Here is a 20,179-nt window from a genome sequence, read left to right as displayed (position 1 = left end):
TGCGCGCCTCCAGGCTTCGGCGACAAGCGGGTTAACTCCAGCGGGCGCCGGCAGCGGGCCGGACCGCGCCATTCGGGGCGGGGGAGATTTCGTGAGGATGCGTGAACCAGCGGGATTCTCGTGGTGCTGGGGGTTCCAAATGGAAACATCCCTGCACTCACAGTGAGGACTCGGAAAGGCCGACCGTCCCCCGCGGCTGTCCTAGGTAGGCTCAGCCGGATGTGACGTAAGGGAGCGAGCGGCACCAGTCTGCGCAGAGCCGTGCAGGAGGAGGTGGGGCCTGGGCGGCGTGCGTCTGCGCAGTACTTGGGGGACGGGCCGAATGAGAAGCCGGGCGGCGTGCGTCTGCGCAGTGCAGGGCCGGGGGCGAGGGGGAGAACATGGTGGGGTCTGCGCGGCGGGCGTCTGCGTAGTACCGAGGGGGCGGGGCAGAACGAGAAGCCGAGCGGCGTGCGTTTGCGCAGTGCGCTTCTGAGGGCCCGAGCTCGGGCGACGTGTGTGCGTGCGTGCGTGCGTGCGTGCTCGCGTGCGTCCCCGTTTAGTCCGGTGGTTCGGTCGTCCCCGGCGCGGAATTGCTGCCGAAGGGGCCGAGGTTCCTTCTCTGTGGGTACAGAGTCGAGGTTCGGGTCGGGGTATGGGGAGCGCTGCGGCCGGCGAGGGGGCCACGGGCAGCCCGGCGCGAGCCTCGGAAGGGGGCGCGGGAGGACGGGGTCCCGCTGCGGCTGCGGGGTGTGCGGCCTTCCGGCGTGTTCTCCGGGGTTGTGTGCATGGCATCCCACCAGTTTGCAACTGCTCAGTGCTGTGTTTGCTGAAGTGGTTTCATTAGTGTATGTTTTGCATGGAAGGCAAACTTCACAAAAAGAACAGGCTAAAAACTGTCCGGACCCCCTCTTGGCAGCGGTCCTCTACAAGGAGACAGCGAAGTGTAAAGAGCGGGTCCAGTTGGGTTGGGTTTAGTGGGGGAATTCCCATCTTTCTACATCATTAAAAAAAATGTGAAATATTTAGCACTGTTAACTTTCCAGACTTTTTAGTGCAGTTATTGGAACTTAGAAAATCCCCTCCAAAAATTTCACCGGCTCATTGCTAAAGACTGTGTCTGTAGCTTTTTGCCCATGAAATTAAGTTTAGTCGTTTCTCTGAACTAGTGTTTCCAAAATAAGACTCTCTGCCCGCATTTTGTGAAATGCAAGACCCATGTATTTGTGTTTTAGAAAATTTTGGTTGCAATAAGTTATTGTATATTGGGTTTATTTAAAAAACAAACATGGTAAAAGAAAATCCAAACAGTGCTAACACGTGTTAGCAACTTACTGTGTTTGCATCTCAAAATACAGCAGTTGAATGTGTAAACCAGTATTACCCTAAAGTGCTTTTTTCACATTCTGTTTATCAGGACGTTTTCTGTAGGAGACCCGTAGTTACTTTGCTTAAAAATGTTCCTAAACTTGAAGTTTTGGGCTATTTTAAGGTTGCAATGCAAAGTTTTTAGAAATTCTTCTTCTTCTTTTTTTAAGTAAGTCTTTAAAAAATACAACATAAAAAATGGCTTCGAAAAGAGCTCTGGTCATCCTGGCCAAAGGAGCAGAGGAGATGGAGACAGTCATCCCCGTAGATGTCATGAGGCGAGCTGGAGTAAGTTCCACAACGTTTTCTAGCCCTCCCCTTTTTCAGACATTGTTGGGTTTTGAAGTCATTTTTTTTTTTTTAAGATTTTATTTATTTGACAGAGACAGCGAGAGCGGGAACACAAGCAGGGGGAGTGGGAGAGGGAGAAGCATGCTTCCTGCGGAGCAGGGAGCCCGATGCGGGGCTCGATCCCAGGACCCCGGGATCATGCCCTGAGCCGAAGGCAGATGCTTAACGACTGAACCACCCAGGTGCCACGGGTTTTGAAGTCATTCTCAGTAAAATAATATTCAGTGTACTTTATAAAATATTTCAAACACACAAAAACACAGAGAGTATATAATAATTACCTGTTTATTCATTGTCCACATTTAATACTTGTTAACATTTTGCCATATTTCTTGTAGACCCACTTCTTGAACAGGTGCTTTAAAGAAATAAAGCATTGCAGAGCGCTCTTTGTAAATTTCCCCCGTACTATTCCCCTTCTGGCCCGAGCTCATTGATGTGTATCCATCCCATGCATGTCTTCAAAATAGCATTAGACTGCAGTTGCATTTTGCATGTGTCTCTCTCTTTCTATATATATCTGTAGTGAACACTTAAATAGCGTTTACTGATGTTAGAGGTGTCATTCTAAGCATTTACACAAACTTGCTTAAATCCTATAACAATCCTATGAGTTATTGCCGTCCTCATTGTACAGTTGAAGAAACTGAGGCACAGAGACACTAGCTAAGGTTGTAGACTTAGTAAAGAAAAGAGCCAGTACTTCAACCCTGGCAGTCTGACCCCAAAGTCTGTTCACCCTTCATTTCTCTGGTTCTCGTGAATGAAGACACATCTAGATCCGGTTTGTTTGTTTAAAATTGCTGCTTATCAGGGGCGCCTGGGTGGCTCAGTTGGTTAAGCGACCGCCTTCGGCTCAGGTCATGACCCCAGGGTCCTGGGATCGAGCCCCGCATCGGGCTCCCTGCTCGGCGGGAAGCCTGCTTCTCCCTCTCCCACTCCCCCTGCTTGTGTTCCCTCTCTCGCTGTCTCTCTCTCTGTCAATTAAATAAATAAAATCTTAAAAAAAAAATTGCTGCTTATTATTATGTGAATATGCTGCAGAATATCCATTCTTCTGTTCCGCTGTTTCAGGACATTATAATACTCTAATATTCTTGTACAGGTTTCCTTATGCAAACGCGTGGAAGTTTTTCCTGATTTTATGCCTGAAAGTGGAATTGCTTGGCCAAAGGACAGCATGACCAGATTTTGGCAAATGGCTCCCCAAAGTACCAATGTGGTCCCACCAGCAGTATAGGAAAATTCCCATTTTCCCAGTACCAGCTCTTGGTTTTATTAACTTTGTAAATTTTTGCAAGCTAAAGTAGTATTTCATTGTTTTAACTTGTCTTTCTATCTTAAGGAAATGCCATGAGATTTAAATAGCGACAATAACTTTGCAAGATGGATTATTAACAGGATGAGCGCCCAAAGCAGGACATTTGTGGGAAAAGGGACACTAACCAGGCAGGGTACCAGGACAGCATCTATAAATCAGGACTGTCCCAGGCAAACTGGGACAGACCTAGTTATTAATTATATTTAGCTAACTTACTAGCTTAAAGTCAGCATGGTTTCGTTGCGGTATTTCCTGCCAAGTTATTTTAAAACAGCAGCTGTGAAAATGTTACTATAAATTTATGTTTCAGTGTTAAATGCGATGACATCTTTCTCTTAGATTAAAGTCACCATTGCGGGTCTGGCTGGGAAAGACCCAGTACAGTGTAGCCGAGACGTCGTCATTTGTCCTGATGCCAGTCTGGAAGATGCAAAAAAAGAGGTTTGTTCTTCAGACCTGGAATTATTCTTTCCTATGACTTCTTTATCAGGTTCTTCAAATGTCCTTTGATTACATCTCGGGCTGTTAGCACAGACTTATTTTAAGAAAGTTACTTTGCTTGGATGTCTTCCCCGCTATAATAAGCCCTGGGAAGTCGAGGACTCTGCCGTTTTCCACTCTGTATCCATGGAAACTGGCAGTTCCCTGCTGCCTGTCCTCGGTGGGTGGGGCACTCTCATCAGTGCTCCTCTGGCCTCGAAGGCCACTTTGCCTCCTGTTACACCTTCATCACCTGATACAAGGAATCAACTGCCACATTTCCTGTTCGTTTCTTATTCTTCATTTGAAAGCTGCTTTTTGCCTTTCCGTTTTCAGTGACACAGACCTAGTTGTGTGATTCATTTTATGTGGAACAGCTCATAATTGATGAGTGGTGGGATTAAGGGAGGAGTAAGAATTCTAGTTAAATTGTGCCACTTTTTCTTGACAATCACCTTTGATGGCACCTAACACTTGGGAATCTGTCAAGAGCTGAGGTCCCTTTCCTCAGAAGTAAGCCCACCCAAACAGGCATAGGTGCTTTTGCCTACCCTTCCATGTAGTTCACTGCTTAATGGCCAGTGTGATAGGGCTGTGGGCCATATGCTCTTGGAGCATCAGTGGGGCAGGAAAATGAGCAGAGGCAGCTTGTGGACGGCCATTTGTCCCCTGCCAAGGAGCGCAGAGCGTGATTCCCATGCTTGGCTGTCCTCACACAGAGAACAGTTGATTCCTATCTGATAAGCTCACGTATTTCAGTGCCAGATTGTGGAGTATAAGAGTATTGGTATTTACATAGAGATTGTTGAAATGTTCTAAATAGCATATTCACAGTGGCTGAGTAGAGGTAAATAGTCCCTCTTCTCTGTTCTGTTTCATTTTGTGGTGTCTGGGTATTTTAGAACAGTGGTCACCTTTTGTGTCTCTTCAGATTCTAAAAGGAGTGAAAGAAATTCTGTACTACACACACTTTCTATTTAGTCTGTAGTTTTGCTTGGTTTTAAAACAACAGTGGAATGTTCATTGTCTTTAAGAGTAATTCTAAGCAGTATGTGTTGCCCTATGTACTAAGTCGTCACTTTGTGATCTGCTAAGTGACTAAAAAAAAAATCTTTTTTCACATCTTAAAGTATTGTGAAACCAATTTCCATTTCATAATTTCAGCAAGTTTGGACTCAGTAGGTTTCTGGGATGTTGGGTGTTTGGGACACTAAAATACTGCCATTGTTTTTCTCCCCTAAGTTCTACTTTTCATAGAGGTAAAAACTTTTTTCTGTGCCTTTCACTTAAAGTTTTTCTTTTAATTATTTTTATGACTGTGTACATTCTTGTTGAAAAAATACCTCCTGTGCAGTGTAGACCAAGGCCAAATGTGGAATGTCCCTTTCTCATCTCCTCACCACCGTCCCATACCACACTCCAGCAGCAGCCGGGCTGCCTCTTGTGTCCGTGAGAACCTGCAGACCATCCGTGTGTGTCACGTGTGTTGGGGACATATACACACAACTACATACCTTTTTAAAAAAAATTTTTTAAGTAAGCTCTGCACCCAACATGGGGCCTCAACTCATAGCCCCTGAGATCGAGAGTCACATGCTCCAGTGACTGAGCCAGCCAGACGCCCTCCCCTTTTTTTTTTTTAAGAATGAGATCATGCTACACCTGTAATTCTGCAACATGGATGTCCTTTCGTGTTACTATATTCACATTTTTTGCTAGTTAAAACAACATTGCATCATAGAGATATATGTTCCTTTATTTAACTGCTCTTCTGTGAACAGTTTTTTGCTCTGACCCACATTTAAAATAGGAAAGTGTTGTTGGACTATCACTATAGCGCACATTTCCGATAAAATGTCTTTACCTTTTTTTCCTTCTTAACTACAGGGACCTTATGACGTAGTGGTTCTGCCGGGAGGCAATCTGGGTGCGCAGAATTTATCTGAGGTAAAAACCGTATAGAGGAAGTATTTCAGCATCTGCCTGTGTTCTGTTGGTTTTGTTACTAAAATATTTTAGGAAGGAGGCTGGGAATAAACTAGGACCAGGTGAAATGAACAAAATGGTGTTCTGGCTTAATTAAGAAAAACATCTCTAGTGACATTTACCACGTGAGTAAGTGGCATTGGTGGAACAATTACTTGTGAACAGATTCTGTGTCTGCAGTCTGCGGGAGAAGAATGAATCTAATTTTGCGTTTTATGAAGGTTTAAGTGTAAAAAGCTAGGAGACCGTGGGGCTGGGGGCCAGGAGCTGCCACTGGGGGGTGAAAAATGGCATCAGAAGAGGCCACTGCTTCTTCACTGAAGTCCTCTGTGAGGAGTCAGCCTATAGGAATAGTGGGAGAGGACGGAGGGGCACGGCAGACAGAAGCTTACAAAGCAGGTCGAATCTGACGTGTGGGACTCTGCTGGACCATGTTCCTTATTCTGCCATCTGAAAACACCCAAAACACCACATACCCTTCCTTCCTCCTCCTTTCTCCCAGAAGCACAAAATGGCAAGGGTCAGTTTACCCCAGGGCAGTTGCTTTTCTCATCTCATCTTTAAACATCTTTAAAAAAAGGATGCCTTTCTCTTAAAATAAATGCTTTGGTTAGGTCTAACAATGTAGAAACAGTATGAATTTGAGAATTTTTCTAATTATGATTTAGAAATGTTGTTATAAAATAGAATCTGTTTTCAGTTTAACTGCAAGATCTTTACCCAGAGTTTCCAGCTGATGATTGAACTTGTGCTTTATGATAACTTGATGTGTTTGGGCTTTCTTTGAATAGTCTGCTGCTGTGAAGGAGATACTGAAAGAACAAGAAAAAAGGAAGGGCCTCATAGCTGCCATCTGTGCAGGTAATGTGCAGACCCATCCTGTGTTAAAATGTGTTGTTGGGTTTTCTTCAAAAATTAGAAGATTTTGTTCCAGATACTTCTTTCCCTTCACAAAGCATGAAGGGCATCCATATTGGCATATTTAGTTTGGGTGGCATGAAGTTGGTGTCATTTCAGAAATGAGTACAGTTGTTCTATTTTCTGCCTCTCTGTGCTTTTGGTCTATGTTCTGTGAAACTTAATGGTTTCCGTGTTTGGTTGACCTCTGAGGAAAATAACGCCCTCTGGAATTCAGTAAACAGCTTGTTAAAGCAAATCTCTGTGCCAGAAAGTGTATCTGCCAGCACCCAGTCAGCAAGAATCGGTCAGACATAAACATAACAGCTCTGTCCTGTGCTTGCCCTACGGATTCAGAGGCCTCGGGGTGCTTTCTGCCTGACCCTCAGTGTTAAAATTGAGCTCTTAGGCACTGTTATCTGTCACGTAATTTAGAGGAAGGTCGTTGGTACTTCATAGATGTCCCCACATCTTGGAAACTTGATATTTTGTTTTCTGATACCATTGTAAAATCCTGTCTTCATTCTCCAGTGTCAGGATATTCTGCCATCTTGCATTTTTTCCATAGTATGATTTTGGCCAGTGCCGCCTTTGTTATTGGTCTTTATGAAATCTTTGTCAAAAGAGCAAATAAATAAATGAGTAGATGGATGGTTAGATAAAATGACATGATGTTTTGTTCAATACGATGGATTTGTTAAAGAAGTTATAAGCCAGGGATCCTGGGGACTTTGCATAATTACAGCAGAGATTCTCGAGAGTTCTTTCAAGGGGGTCATAAGGTGAAAGCAGATACTAAGACATTATTTGTCCTTTTCCTTCGCATTCTCACAGGAGTGACATGAGAGTGGGACGATGCCATCCTTTGGGCGTGACACGTATGCTCAAGTATCGTTGTGTTGTAAAAATTTCCCAGTTTTAATTTCTAACACAGCAGTTACTGATTGATGCAACCCACCTAAAAGCTCAGGGGTCCAAAGACCTGGATGTGTGAGGACCTCACAGGTGGCCACCCTGGTGGGCCCTCTCCTCAGGCTCCAGTCAGCACTAGCCTCTTGACCTGCCCTCTGAGCACAGGGCTTTCTCCTTGCTGAAGAATAGTGCAGTCACTGCGGCCACAGCCTCATTCTTAGGTTCTCTAACCAAAGGAAGAAAGGAAGGGTTTGGGGTGGATTGTTCCCTTAAGACTCTGCTGAAAGTAAAAACCACGTTGTCAGTTTGTCCTTCTGTGTCACTAAGGTGGCAGAATTATTAGCCACATCTGGTTCACTGTTTCGAGCTCAGGCAGCTTGAATGCCATGCTAAGGAGCTCAGACCTTGTAATCACTTAAATCGGTGTTAGCCATAAACAGCACTCTTGCCTTTGTTTGTATTGTTGAACATCCTGTACTGCTCCTCTGGGTACGGCCAAAAATAGGAAGTCTAATGAAAAATAAGATGCTGCTTAGGTGTTGCAGTTAGGAACTGGGAACTGCGTACTAGACTGAAAGACTGTTTGCTTAGCCCTTGGTATTGAGGGATAGTATGGAGTCACTGAGACAGAAACTGGAAGGGAGACTATCTTGATAAGAAAATAAAATGACATTCACTCTGGGTGGGAGAGGAAAAGGAGCCTGGAGGTAAAGGGTCCAGGAGTTGTCAGATGCCTGGCTCTGAGTACCAGCTCCGGGACATGCTTGTAGGGCGGGGTGGATGACTGTGATGTTCTCTCTGCACATCACCACACGGTGGCGCTGTTGGCTTCCGTGTCGTGGCGGCCCAAGGGACTCCCGCCTGCGGTGCCCTCTGCTCTCAGCTCGCTGGGTCCCCGCTGCAGACTCAGCAACATTTTCATCTGCCAGAATTTCAAGTAATGGCAGGTAAATATCTCTTCTCGAATTCTCCAAATAGGATTCTTAAACCCCAGAAAGCAGTAATTATGGGCTTACCGTGATGAGTAAGGCATCGTGGAATTCCTACATTCAGCCGAAACAAATTTATTAACGTTACTGTAGGCAGCAATTTTATCAGCTCAAGGGAGCAGCCTAAAAATTCCTAACTGACTGTACGATCACCTCTTGAGGTTTGCTTTCAACTACAAAATCATGTAGGGAATTATTTCTTATCTCTTAAAAATCTTAACAAAGTAAGAATTCAGGGTAATTGATGATTCCATTCAAATAAAAATTGAGTGGTAATTATTCAGACTTTACAGACTTAAAATTTGCCACTATACATGGCTGTCTGGTGTGTAGCATAAAAGTAAAGTGGTGAGAGACATCAAATCTATTTGAGGCGTTTGATTTAGGAGCTATAAATCGGGACTTGGCTTGATGTCAGGCGGAAGGCTTATGTAATTAAGTATTATTTGTTGATCTTCCTGTGAACAGCAGCTGTGATCTAGCTGGTAGGTATAGTCTATAACTCCCTTTTCCTTGGAACTGTTGATAAATGAAAGGTCGGTGAGAGCAGGTGTGTGCGTTGGCTGAAGCTAAAGCGCACAGGCTCTGTCCTCAGCTCTTAGCCATGGCACCCCAACCCATTCTGAAGGTTACATTGCTGTTCCAAAGCATGTTTTTCTGGGTGTGGTGTGAGACTTGGAGAAAAAAAGTTAGAGTAACTACTTTTTTGAAGTTTTAAGGTAACAACAAAGTTCTAAGATATTTTTTGTCTTAGTCCTTAGTTGAGGACCATTACATATGAAATATGCTTGTGATTATCAATGAAATTGACCATTTTCAGTGAATACATTTGGATAAAAGTCTCAAGTTAGCAACTGCATATTTTAGAGGATCAGAAACTGACATTTGTACATGGTCTTAAGTGATTTTTAATAAAGAAATATTAATGTCCTTATATCTCAGATTTCTGGGCATTTCGCAGGGCTGGACAATGTCCTGTTGATTGTACTAATCCTGCCACCTGGGATATTTGGGTGGGTAGGTGGTGGAATGTGTGCTCATCTTTCATTTTCAAGTAGAAAAAATTAGTCTGTAAGGTAGTAGTCAAGTCCAGAAGTTGGGAGAGCACCAACTGCCTTTCATGTGCTAAGAGGAAGGCATTGGTGGTCTCCCCTCCTTGGACCCCTGGGACCCTTGCTTACCGTTCCTTGAGGCGGGGGGCGGGGGTCACTCTATGTTTATCTGGATGCTCCTTGGTGTGATTTGATTAGATGGGTATTGAAGTATTTTGAATTTGTACACTTTTGCCTGATGTGCTCAGCAGATGGTTTATTACAAACATACTTTACCTCTTGTATGAAAAAGTGTTTAATTTCAGAATCATAATTATATTTTAGGTAAGAGCCTCCTGGTTTTGAAGAATACTTCTGTTGGAATTTTTAAACCATTGGTTTTTCTGTATCCATCCTTAAGTCTTTTTATTAATTTTCTTTTTAGGTCCTACAGCTCTTTTGGCTCATGAAATAGGTTTTGGAAGCAAAGTTACAACACACCCACTTGCTAAAGACAAAATGATGAATGGAAGTAAGTATATGCTTCTATTTTAACGTACAGAAAGATCTTCTCAGAAAGCTGCTGTTTAGCATTGTTTCCCACCCAGGATAACCCTATGCAGAGAGACTCTGTGGGTTGAGGTGCAGGCTGTTCCTCGCTTTCTTCTCAAGTGTTCCAGCGAGAGAGAGGGCAGAGATGGGGAGCGAGCAGTGGGGCAGAGGTGGTGCATGCCTGTCTCTGTGTGCGCCCTGATGGGGGCTCAGGGGCTAAGCAAAGGCCAGCCAGGGACCCAGTTGTCCTAGATGGGAGTGATTATGAAATGCCAGGTTAACTAGGATATTTTACTAAACACTTTGCCAGTGGCCTGAGGGTAAACTTTAAACCTCGACAGCAATTTCAGAAAGTGCCCTTTTGCCCGCAGTCCAAAGTAAAGTGAATATTGCTCTCTTCCTGGGTGGCGGGTCTGTTTCCTTGGGTGACATGGTTTTGTTTGGGTTTGGTTTAGATTTATTTATTTATTTTTAGAGCACGAGGGGAGGGAGGAGGGGCAGAAGAAGGGGAACAAGCAGACTCCCCGCTGAACGGGGAGCCCGATGCCAGGCTCGATCCCAGGACTCTGAGGTCATGACCTGAGCCAAAACCAAGAGTCAGCCACTCAGCCGACTGAGCCACCCACCTCCTCCCTTAGGTGGCATGTTTCTTTTATAAATACCAGCTAGACAGCTAACTTTTATTAATTTATTTTTATAAAAACAATTTCTATTTGTGGTATAGAGTGCAAACAGTACGAAAGGAGGATGAAGTCAAAACATAAATGGGCCGTTTCTCACTTCCTCACCCGCTTTCTGCTTCTCGGCGGTGACTTCTGTTAGAAAGTTCCCTGAGCTTTCTCTGCACATACTCATTATCCTTTGTATTTAAATGTTTTTACTCAAATGAGATCTGTTAAATATATTGTTCTGCAGCTTGCTTTTTAAACCTAAGATTGTATCCTCTGGGCGGGGTGGGGGGTCATCTATCAAGCGTATCTTTATTTTTTTTTTTTTATTTTATTTATTTATTTTTTTTTTTTTTAAAGATTTTATTTATTTATTTGAGAGAGCGAGAATGAGAGAGAGAGAGCACATGAGAGGGGGGAGGGTCAGAGGGAGAAGCAGACTCCCTGCTGAGCAGGGAGCCTGATGTGGGACTCGATCCTGGGACTCCAGGATCATGACCTGAGCCGAAGGCAGTTGCTTAACCAACTGAGCCACCCAGGCGCCCTCACGCGTATCTTTAAACAGAAGGCAATGTATAATTCACAGCAAAGCCGCATAACCAAGCATCTGAATGTGCAACTACGTACTGACTGATCCTTCCTCATGAGAGCTACCACTTCTCAGCATGAGATTCAGAACACCAACCAGGTAGTGTCTTTTGTCAGACAGGTGGCGTCTTCCTCTGCCATCTGTCCCTGGAGTGCCTGTAACAGAGAGGCAGAGACCCAGGAACTTGTAAAGAGAAAGAAAGCTCACACTAGTGTGGATAATTGCAAGAGCATCTGAAATTTCCAGTTAGAAGCCAGAAGTGGTTCGGTTGGCATTCAGCCAGCAAAGAGACGGAGTGGCTGGCTCTGGGTAAGACATCAACCAACCTAATTTCAGTGAACAAAAAGACAACACAGTAACATCAACAGCTGATTTGGGAACTGCTATGCCGGGGCTGCATTTTCTCCCCTGCCTCACTCCTGCTAGAGGCTGATACTGAACTAAGACAGAAAGGAGGACAGGGTAGCACCGCTTATGCTGTCTTTACAGGCAAGTCGAGTTATGCATTTTCACTGTATTTTTCCTTCTGAGTAACAGACCTTGCATTTTAGAGCAGTGTTAGGTGCACAACGAAAAGAAGCAGAGAGTGCAGAGTTCGCACACATGCCCTGCCCAGGTGCACACACACTGTCTTCTCATCTTCCTCTCCTGCACCTCAGCGGGACCTGTGTTACAGTCCATGAACCTGCCCTGACACGGCATCGTCGCCCCAAATCCGCCGTTGATAATTAGGGTCGCTCTTGCTGTTGGACATTCTGAATATTTTTAAATTTGGTCCAAGGTACTATTTTCTTGAAAACCTATAATTTTATTTTAGTTGCTAGAAAGATACTAAGTTGTCAATAAAACCATCTGTGTGAAAAAAAAAAAATTTTTTTTTAAAGGCTCTGGCTACTGGGCATTTTTTAACGTAGGAATAGAATTTACTTGGGGCCCCTGGGTGGCTCAGTTGGTTAAGTACCTGCCTTCGGCTCAGGTCATGATCCCAGGGTCCAGGGATCGAGCCCCGCATCGGCCTCCCTGGTCAACAGGGAGTCCGCTTCTCCCTCTCCCCCAGCCCCCTGCTTTTGCACACGCATGCGCACTCTCTCTCTTTATATATATTTTTTTCTGTCAAATACATAAGTAAAATCTTTACATCTAAAATCTTAAAAAAAAAAAAAAAGGAATAGAATTTACTTGGAGCTAATGGAGAGGTTTTGGAGAGTTGGAAAGATCGGAATCAGGTTTCCTTTAGTCATTACGACATGTTGGGGGAAGGGTCGAGTAGTAGGCCACGTTCCTCCTTTATCTGAAGGTAGATCTGTTGTGTCTGTTCTTTTTGTAATGTCTCAAGAACACTGAGGTTGATTAGGAATAGAAGCAGATTAGATTGTTAACTCTCAGGGTTTATAAAGTACATTCACAAGCATCATCTCCCCGGAGCTTCCCAGGCCCTGGTGCCCAGCAAGGCAGGTACTGACTTCCCAAGTGAGGAAACCGGCTCCGGCTCGAGAGGCCAGGCGACTTGGCCAGAGTCAGGCTGGAACTCGGGCCCCACCTCTGTCTCAGGGAGGCTCCCACACACGGTTAAGTTACGAGGGATTGAGTTCAGCCAGTAAGTCCTACTGCGAGGAAAAAAATGCTTGAAACATCTGCCCCTTCAGAGTGCTCCGAGAGGCGGAGCTTGTCACCTCCTGGGTGGCTCGTCTGGTCCTCCGCATCCTCATCATGTACCTAGTAGATAAGCGTGAAATTTTTGCTCCGATAAGCAATCCAGTCAGAAGGACACAGTCTTCCTGTTTCTCAGTTTTTAAATGAAGAAACTGTGACTTTAATAGCCTTTTCAGTTCCTCCCTGCCCGTTGTGCTAGCAAGCATCTGGTGGCCCCGTCGAGTGGCTGAGCCGGGAGGAGCTGCGTCCCTGGGGCCAGGCGGTGTGGGTGTGGCTCCCGCTGTGGGCGGTCTCCTTCCCCCGCCGAGCCTCAGTTTCTCACCTGTCCTCTGAGGATACCGGTGGCCCCTGCTTCACAGGGCTGTTGACAGGCCCTGTGAGTTACTTACTATGTGTAATGCCCACAGAATGTTGCCTGGCACGAGCCCACGCGGGGCAAGGGAGAGCTGGTAAGTGCCCAGCTCTGGGCCGAGTGCTGGGAGCCGGGCCGTGAACAGGCTGCCCTCACCCGGCCGCCGTCTGTTGTAATGGCACCACCGCTGGGCCCTGCTCTTCCACGGGACTGGACTCCCACAGCAGTCCTGGGAGGGTTGTGTCCTCCCCATTTTACAGAACAGTGAGGCTCAGAGCCATCAGGCAGCTACTTAATGTCAGCCCTGGGATTTGAACCCAGAGCAGCTGGGTTCAGCGGTCAGTGACTTACTTAAAGGGCCCGAGTAAATATTCTGGGCTTTCGGGGACTTCGGGTCTGGATGGCAACTACTTTGCTGTCGCAGAGCACTGACCAAGCAGGTGAGAGGTGTGCCAGTAAAAGCCACTGTTCGTTGCTGACCCCTCGGGTCCAGTTGCCTTTTGTCTGAAGAGACTTCTGGATTTGGGGTGCTTGCTTAAAGCTAAAAAGAAATTAATAATGCTTTATGCCAATTGGCTGTGGGGTGTAAATTTGCAGAGCTCCGAAATCCTAATCAGCGAAGCTGTGTGCGCCCTGCTCGCGGTCCCTGCGCATGCGCGTTGTCCTGGTCTGTCACTGCCGCTAGGTGGAGGTAGTTGGTTAGTGTAGTCTTTTTGCTCTTCCTGGTTGGAATTGTGGAAAGAACTGTGGAACCTCGAAAGGTCTTTAACCAGTTTAAGCTGTGTTTGTCATATTTTGCCCACAAAGAGATTGTTCGGTGAGCCATTTAGAAATTGCCTCACACTGCTGCAGTCTGGGCAGTTCGTCTCTTAGCTCTGGAAGACTTGACCCAGCCAGTTTTTTCTGGTTTAGCGTCTAAAATTGCCTTGGCCCGGTTTAACCATCAGTAAATGGGTTAGATTATGAAAACCTTTCCCTTCAAACCAGACCCTCTTTTCTTCTATGGTAGGGTAACTAGGAAACTTGTGATGTGCTGTGTTCAGTTATTTTAGTGGGTGACTTGATTTCTAATGAGGATAGTAAAATATAAACTACTCTAGGTGTTCTTGATCACTTGGAAAGGACGTGAACATCAATGCGTGGTTTCGAAAGCTCGTGAATACAGCAGAAGCAGAGCGGTATCAATGTGGCGCCAGCACCCACTCCATTGCCCAGGACAGGCAGCTGGGAGTCATCCTCACCACCTCCCCGTGTTCAGTCCTGCATTTTCTCTCTTAAGAGGTTTCTCAGACCTTCATTTCTCCCCTGTCAACACTCTCTGCGCCCAGGTCACCATAAACTCCCACCAGGATGGCAAGTTCTTTTCTGTCTTCCCCTTTGGTTCCTTCCAGTCCAGTCTTTGTGCAGGTCTGACTCAGAGGGTGTGCCCACCAGGCCGAGGAGTACAGGGTCACCTTTAGGTGCTGGAGGAAGTTGGCAAAGCCTTCTCCTGGGGGCAGAACTGGATATGCTCTCATGTGCACTTTGGAAGGGTGACCTTTTCTGTGGTGCTGAGCAGCGAGTGGAGGGCAGGGCAGCGTGGACAGAGGGCGGGCAGGCGGAGAGCCTGTGTGAAGGGGCAGGTGCGGGGAGGAGAGAACAGGCGTGTTGTTTGCAGGTTCACCTGACACTTGGGGGCACCTGCATGGTACCGTTAGTGTTCTCGCCACAGGAGGCCGACGGAGGCCCAGTCTTTTAAAGAGCAGACAGTAAACGAGGAGACTTTTCCTATCGTGTCAGTGCTGGGAGGCGCTGGTGGAGCAACCCGAGGGGCCTGATCTGGGGAGGGATCACATACGAGGGGTGGTGGGAGGTGAGAAGAGCTTTGTGCGCAGTGGAAGCAGGGGGCTGGGGAGCGCCAGGTGGGAGCCCGGTGGGGACAGGTTGCGGAAGGTGGGGGGCCACGTTGTGGGGGCACTGCTGCTCCTGAGGAGTTCGGGCCTGGTCGGTCTGTGCACGGGCAGGGTTTGGTGACCATTTGTGCGGAGGGTGAGGCCTTGGGGAGCTGATGCCGAGGAAGCCCAGCTTTATGGCTGTGATTTGCCCAGATGTCATATCATTCACTGAATTCGAATATAGGAGAGAAGCACATTCTTGTTTTATTGTATTTGTCTCCAAAAAGCCAATTGGGGAACACAGAAGGAAAGGGGTGCCCAAGAAATGAATGTGGTTTCTCCCTCTCCCCCTCCCTGTGTGTCCTGTGTAATTTCTGCTCGTTTGTTTTTGAGACAACAGACTGTGTGTGTGTGTGAGAGAGAGAGAGAGAGAGAGAGAGAGAGATACAGGCAGGCTGACAGGTAGTCTGTGTGACATGGAATCTGTGATAGGCGGTCTGTGACAGGTAGTCTGTATGACAGGCGGTCTGTGACGGAGTCTGCGTGATAGGTGGTCTGTGACAGGGACTCTGCGTGACAGGGAGTCTGTGTGACAGGCGGTCTGTGACGGAGTCTGTGTGACGGGTAGTCAGGGAGTCTGTGTGACAGGAGTCTGTGTGATAGAAGTCTGTGTGACGGGTAGTCTGTGAGGGAGTCTGTGTGACAGGTGGTCTGTGACACGGAGTCTGTATGATAGAAAGTTTGCATGGCAGGCAGTCTCTGACATGGAGTCTGCGTGACAGGCAGTCTGTAGAGAAGGGGAAGGGAAGGTCGGCCTCTCAGGAGAGAATAACTGGTTTTCAGGAAAGATGAAGGGGCCCTTGGGAGAACAGATGGGAGGTGTGATCGTTTGTGACAGTCTGGGTGTGGTGTGGACCTGTGGTCTCCTCTCCCGGGACACGAGTCCGTCCTCCCCGGTTGATGGACCCCCGAGGGCACACGGTAGCCGAGGACGACCTGTCTTCAGGCAGGAGAGGGGGCTTCAGAGAAAGCCTCTCCTAGCCTTGGCTGTTTTGCAGATGTCTTCAGCTCAAAATAATCGCCCTAGCGAGGCGGCACGTTTTGGGGGGCCCGTTCTGCTTTACCCGCCCATGTGTCAGTGTACGGGCGGCCCCTGGAGCCCTCGTGGATGACAGAACTGTGAATGGCCGGCCTTCCTTCCCACTCAGCCTCACACGGAGGAGGTCTTTCGCAGGTGCCTTTACCCCGCGTGTATTGATGTGTGTCACGTCAGCCGCTGGGCGTCCTCGCCCCCCCGGCTGCCCGCGCCGTGCCTCCCGGTGGTTTCCCGGTGGCCGGCCACAGTGTGGTGGTTTTGGGGTTTGGGTTTGTTTGAATCTATGTGAGACCGATCCTCTGCTGTATCAGGGCATGGAGTTGCTGAGTGGTACTCGCTGTTGTCCGGCAGAGCCCATTGGGATGTAACCCTTTCTCGTTCTGACTTTGAAGGTCATTACAGCTACTCCGAGAACCGTGTGGAGAGAGACGGCCTGATCCTCACGAGCCGCGGGCCTGGAACCAGCTTTGAGTTTGCTCTCGCGATCGTCGAGGCACTGAACGGCAAGGACGTGGCTGACCAAGTGAAGGCCCCGCTCGTTCTTAAAGATTAGAGCGGACATCTTTGATCAGAAGTAGAGAAACAGGCCGTTTGTAATCATTCTCACCACGTTCGCTTGAAGCAAAACGTGCGGTTCCCGTGCAGAGTTTCCCTGCCTGTGCCCAGGTCCCCACGGTCCTGAACCTTGATGGCAGAGCAAATGGCACTTAGCAAACTACCAATTGTTACTTTGTTTATCGCTGGTTTCCCCTTGTTGGTATGTATGAAACCAAATTCATGATCAGCCTCACTTGCATCTGTTAACTGTTGATAGAGCTACTGAGATAGACTAGCAGTGAACACATGAGACACAGCAAGGAGGAAAAGCGTAAAGGCAGAGATTTAAGAAGCTTGTGATTTTCTCTCATTTGAATAATGTGCTGTTAAAAATACCAATGAAGGGGCTCCTGGGTGGCTCAGTGGGTTAAGCACCTGCCTTCGGCTCAGGTCATGATCCCGGGGTCCTGGGATCGAGCCCCGCATCGGGCTCCCTGCTCGACAGGAGGCCTGCTTCTCCCTCTCCCACTCCCCCTGCTTGTGTTCCCTCTGTCGCTGTCTCTCTGTCAAATAAATAAATAAATAAAATCTTTAAAAAAAGATAAAATACCAGTGAAGTTGGCTGTCATAGTGAATTTTTGTAGACCAGTTCCTTTTCCCATTGCAGAAAGGGTCCTCAGATGGAAGGGAAAACCTTTCGAGGCTGGCCCAGCCTCTGTTTTCCCTTCTCTGGGTAACAGACCCTAGGGGCTGCCGCGCATGCAGCCCGAGCCCACCAGCCAGAGCCCCACTCTGTCCCTGCCCACGTGACCTGGGTGAGACCTGCTAGAGCATGTGACTCCATCCTGGGGCCTCTGCTGTGCCTGCTGGGGGCGTTCTGTCTGCTGAGTGGCTGAGAGGACCGGCAGGGAGCCTGGAGCCACTGGCCGCCAACCTGTCACTGAGGAGACCCCGCCCAAGAACGGTACTTGACCTGGGATCCAGCTGGACCTGAGCAAGAATGACCCCTGGTTGTTCACAGAAACCAGGAGAGTCCCTGGGCCGTTTTATCTCCTGACGAGTGACTGCTACATCTCCAAAGGGGTGGAGTAGGGTTAAGGCTTCAGAACACGGAGCTGAGCTACTAAGTAAAACTCTCAGCTAAACAACCTCATCGCATGTTATCTTTGCTTCCTTTCTCCTGTTTCTTTTCCCCCTTCCCTCCTCTGGCAAACAACAAATGTCAGCAAACTTTGTGGAAAGGCCAGCTGGTAACTATTTTAAACGTGGGCCATCAAGTCTCTGTCATAACTACTCGACGGGCCTTGTAGCACCAAAGCAGCAGACAAGACACACGGTAGGCAATAATCATGGTTGTGTTCCAACAAAATTTACAAAACCAGGCAGCTGTGGGGATTTGGCCCTCAGGCTGCGCTTTGCTGACCCCTGGACTGGGAAGCAAGGCAGATAATTTTTTTTAAAATGCAGACATATAACCACATTTTGGTAAACTATGAAGCTATAAAGAGGCTGCTAAGGGAGAGAGACCAGGAGAGACTGCGTTCTGAGAGGCAAGTAGGGCGAGGAGGCAGTGATGGGGCCACTCTCTGCAGCTGGTCAGAGAAGGCCTCTCTGGAAAGGGACCTCGGAAACTGGGGACTTGGGTGTGAATGAGGCAGGTCTGGTAGCATTCCAGGAAGGAGAAGCCGGAAGTGCAAAGGGCCTGAGGCAGGAGCACGTGTAGAGTGTGGAGGGACAGCAAGGGGGCCAGTTGAGGGGAAACTCAGGGAGGTGAAGTTGGGGAGGCAGCCTGAGCCAAGGCTTGGAACTTAGGGAACCATCGAGGAGGGACTGTCCTACTTGGCTCAAAGGCCCTCCTGAGAAAGGCCGCTGCAGGCCCTGGGGTGGGAAGCTTGAGGCGTGGGCGGGGGGCACGGCAGTGGTGGGGTGCCTGTGCGTGGGTGGGAGAAGAGGCGTCTAGGGCACTTTGCCGCATCTCCCGACTCGAACACAAGGTCAAATGGAGCTTCTGTGTCTGGAGCTGGAGGAAGTGGTTGAGGGTGGGAGGGGCGGATGTAGAGATGAGATGGACAAATTTGAGGTGTCTGTAAAATAGACTTTCGCTATGGAACACGAAACCAGAATGTCACAAATTACTGACCTGAGAACAGTGAGCATTTGTAAACTCTCCCAAGTTAACCAGGGTTTTTTACTAGCAGCCCCTAGCTCTGAATAAGCTCCCTGGAATTTTAGAGGGATCTACAGGAAGGGAACCAGCGAAGTAGATAATTTGAATTTTTGTGCCCTTGGGGCGGCCAGAAAAGGTAGTTCCAGAATGGCTGACAGTGAAAGAGCATTTCTGAGAGGAACCTTTATCAGAGCTCAGGTGTTGTCGGGAAGGGTTTTTTCCTGACAGTGTTTGGGGCAGGGGCCGCAGGACAGCCTTATCTAAACCTAGGGCCCTTTCTGGCTAGGTCAAGAATGACTGGCTTTAGGCACATTGATAACAGGCGGGAGCCTCCACCCTCTCTCCAGCTGCAGCTTTTTTTGTGCTAAACGCACCTGCTGCCCTCCTTCTAGGGGGAGAGGGGGAGGCAAACAAAACCTGGAAACATTTGGAAAGTACCTGGAGTTGGAGTTTAGGGGTGCGGCCCTTCCGGGGACTGGTTGACCCCTCCTTAGGCCCGGGGTAACTGAAGGTCAAAGTTAGAGGGATTTTGGCCCCCACTTTGTCCACTTAACCTTAGGGACACTAGCCACAGCTTCGGGAGCTCCCTCGGTCTGCCCAGGTCGCCCGGATGGTTATGGAGGAGAGTGGGTCCAGAAATCAAGCTCTAGCCCGGAGCTCGGTCCTCCCGAGAAAGGAGAACATGCCCTGGCGGGACACAGCCCAGCGCTGGGCAGGAGGCGGCCAGGCTCCATTCCTGGGGCCTGTCCAGGGAAGTGACGGCCAGACTGCTCTTCGGAAGGGGAAGTCAGTGACTGTCTTTCGGTGTGATTTAAGATATTAATGTGAAAGGCTCTGATTGGGCCCCCAGGGGCTGAATAGTAGTAGGACAGCTTGTTGAGCACCCACTGTGTACTGAGCACTGAGCTAGGTGACTCATTTCTTTCACACTCTACACAAGAGGGATCATAGTGCACGTCACCCCATTCTGCCCCCCGTTCGGGCCCTGATTTCCGTCGTAGAGAAGACGTGTACAGGGAGATTCGCGTGCTGCCCCATTCAACCCAATCTTCGATGCTGGCAGCCTTACAACGTGGCTGGAGTTGCCATCCATTGCAAAAAGGAGAAAAACCTCGTCTCTTTAGAGGTTGAGAACTTGTCTGTCCCGTGCTATACGGGACAGCCAGAAGGATCGAAGGCCACAATAAAAGGGAAGTACCTTTTCCTAAACTGTGAAACATGAGATGTGAAGTAGTATTTTTAGTATGGCCAAACTGTCTCAGCTTAGAGTCTGGTTATATGTTCTCTATTCTAGGGTGTTGGTTCCCTAAGGAATGAGGAGAACATTAAATTTTCCTGCAGAATAATCTCAGCTTTTTTTTTTTTAAGGAAATTCCC

General features: G+C 47.8%; 1 protein-coding gene across 6 annotated transcripts; it reads left to right on the top strand.

The window, feature by feature from the left end:
- Positions 1-496: 496 nt before the first annotated feature.
- On the top strand, positions 497-17,252 carry PARK7 (Parkinsonism associated deglycase). 6 transcript variants are annotated; one of them, XM_028108382.2, is made up of 7 exons: positions 497-603; positions 1,518-1,635; positions 3,359-3,460; positions 5,387-5,446; positions 6,277-6,346; positions 9,760-9,846; positions 16,491-17,252. In XM_028108382.2, exons 2-7 carry the CDS (start codon positions 1,546-1,548, stop codon positions 16,649-16,651), a joined length of 570 nt encoding a protein of 189 aa, XP_027964183.1. In that variant the 5' UTR covers positions 497-603; positions 1,518-1,545; the 3' UTR covers positions 16,652-17,252. The 6 variants fall into 6 exon arrangements, with proteins under 6 accessions (XP_027964183.1, XP_027964185.1, XP_087878749.1 ...); XM_028108384.2 differs by having other exon boundaries at positions 499-603; positions 1,522-1,635; XM_088022623.1 differs by having other exon boundaries at positions 499-607; positions 1,522-1,635.
- Positions 17,253-20,179: the final 2,927 nt, after the last annotated feature.

Source organism: Eumetopias jubatus, unplaced genomic scaffold (assembly GCF_037043125.1).
Source record: "Eumetopias jubatus isolate StellerSeaLion01/CBP00866 unplaced genomic scaffold, mEumJub1_p1.0 scaffold_4, whole genome shotgun sequence".
In the NCBI taxonomy this organism is placed as follows: domain Eukaryota; kingdom Metazoa; phylum Chordata; class Mammalia; order Carnivora; family Otariidae; genus Eumetopias; species Eumetopias jubatus.
The sequence above is the reverse complement of the archived record's forward strand: the minus strand, read 5'-3'. Positions and strand labels throughout refer to the sequence as shown.

What these genes read in the sequence shown, in the direction of transcription:
- PARK7 (XM_028108382.2), top strand. Translation starts at nt 1,546, where the DNA reads ATGGCTTCGAAAAGAGCTCTGGTCATCCTGGCCAAAGGAGCAGAGGAG. An exon ending in ATGTCATGAGGCGAGCTGGA is followed by an intron (nt 1,636 to 3,358) that starts GTAAGTTCCACA and finishes TCTTTCTCTTAG; the next exon opens with ATTAAAGTCACCATTGCGGG. An exon ending in CATAGCTGCCATCTGTGCAG is followed by an intron (nt 6,347 to 9,759) that starts GTAATGTGCAGA and finishes TTTTCTTTTTAG; the next exon opens with GTCCTACAGCTCTTTTGGCT.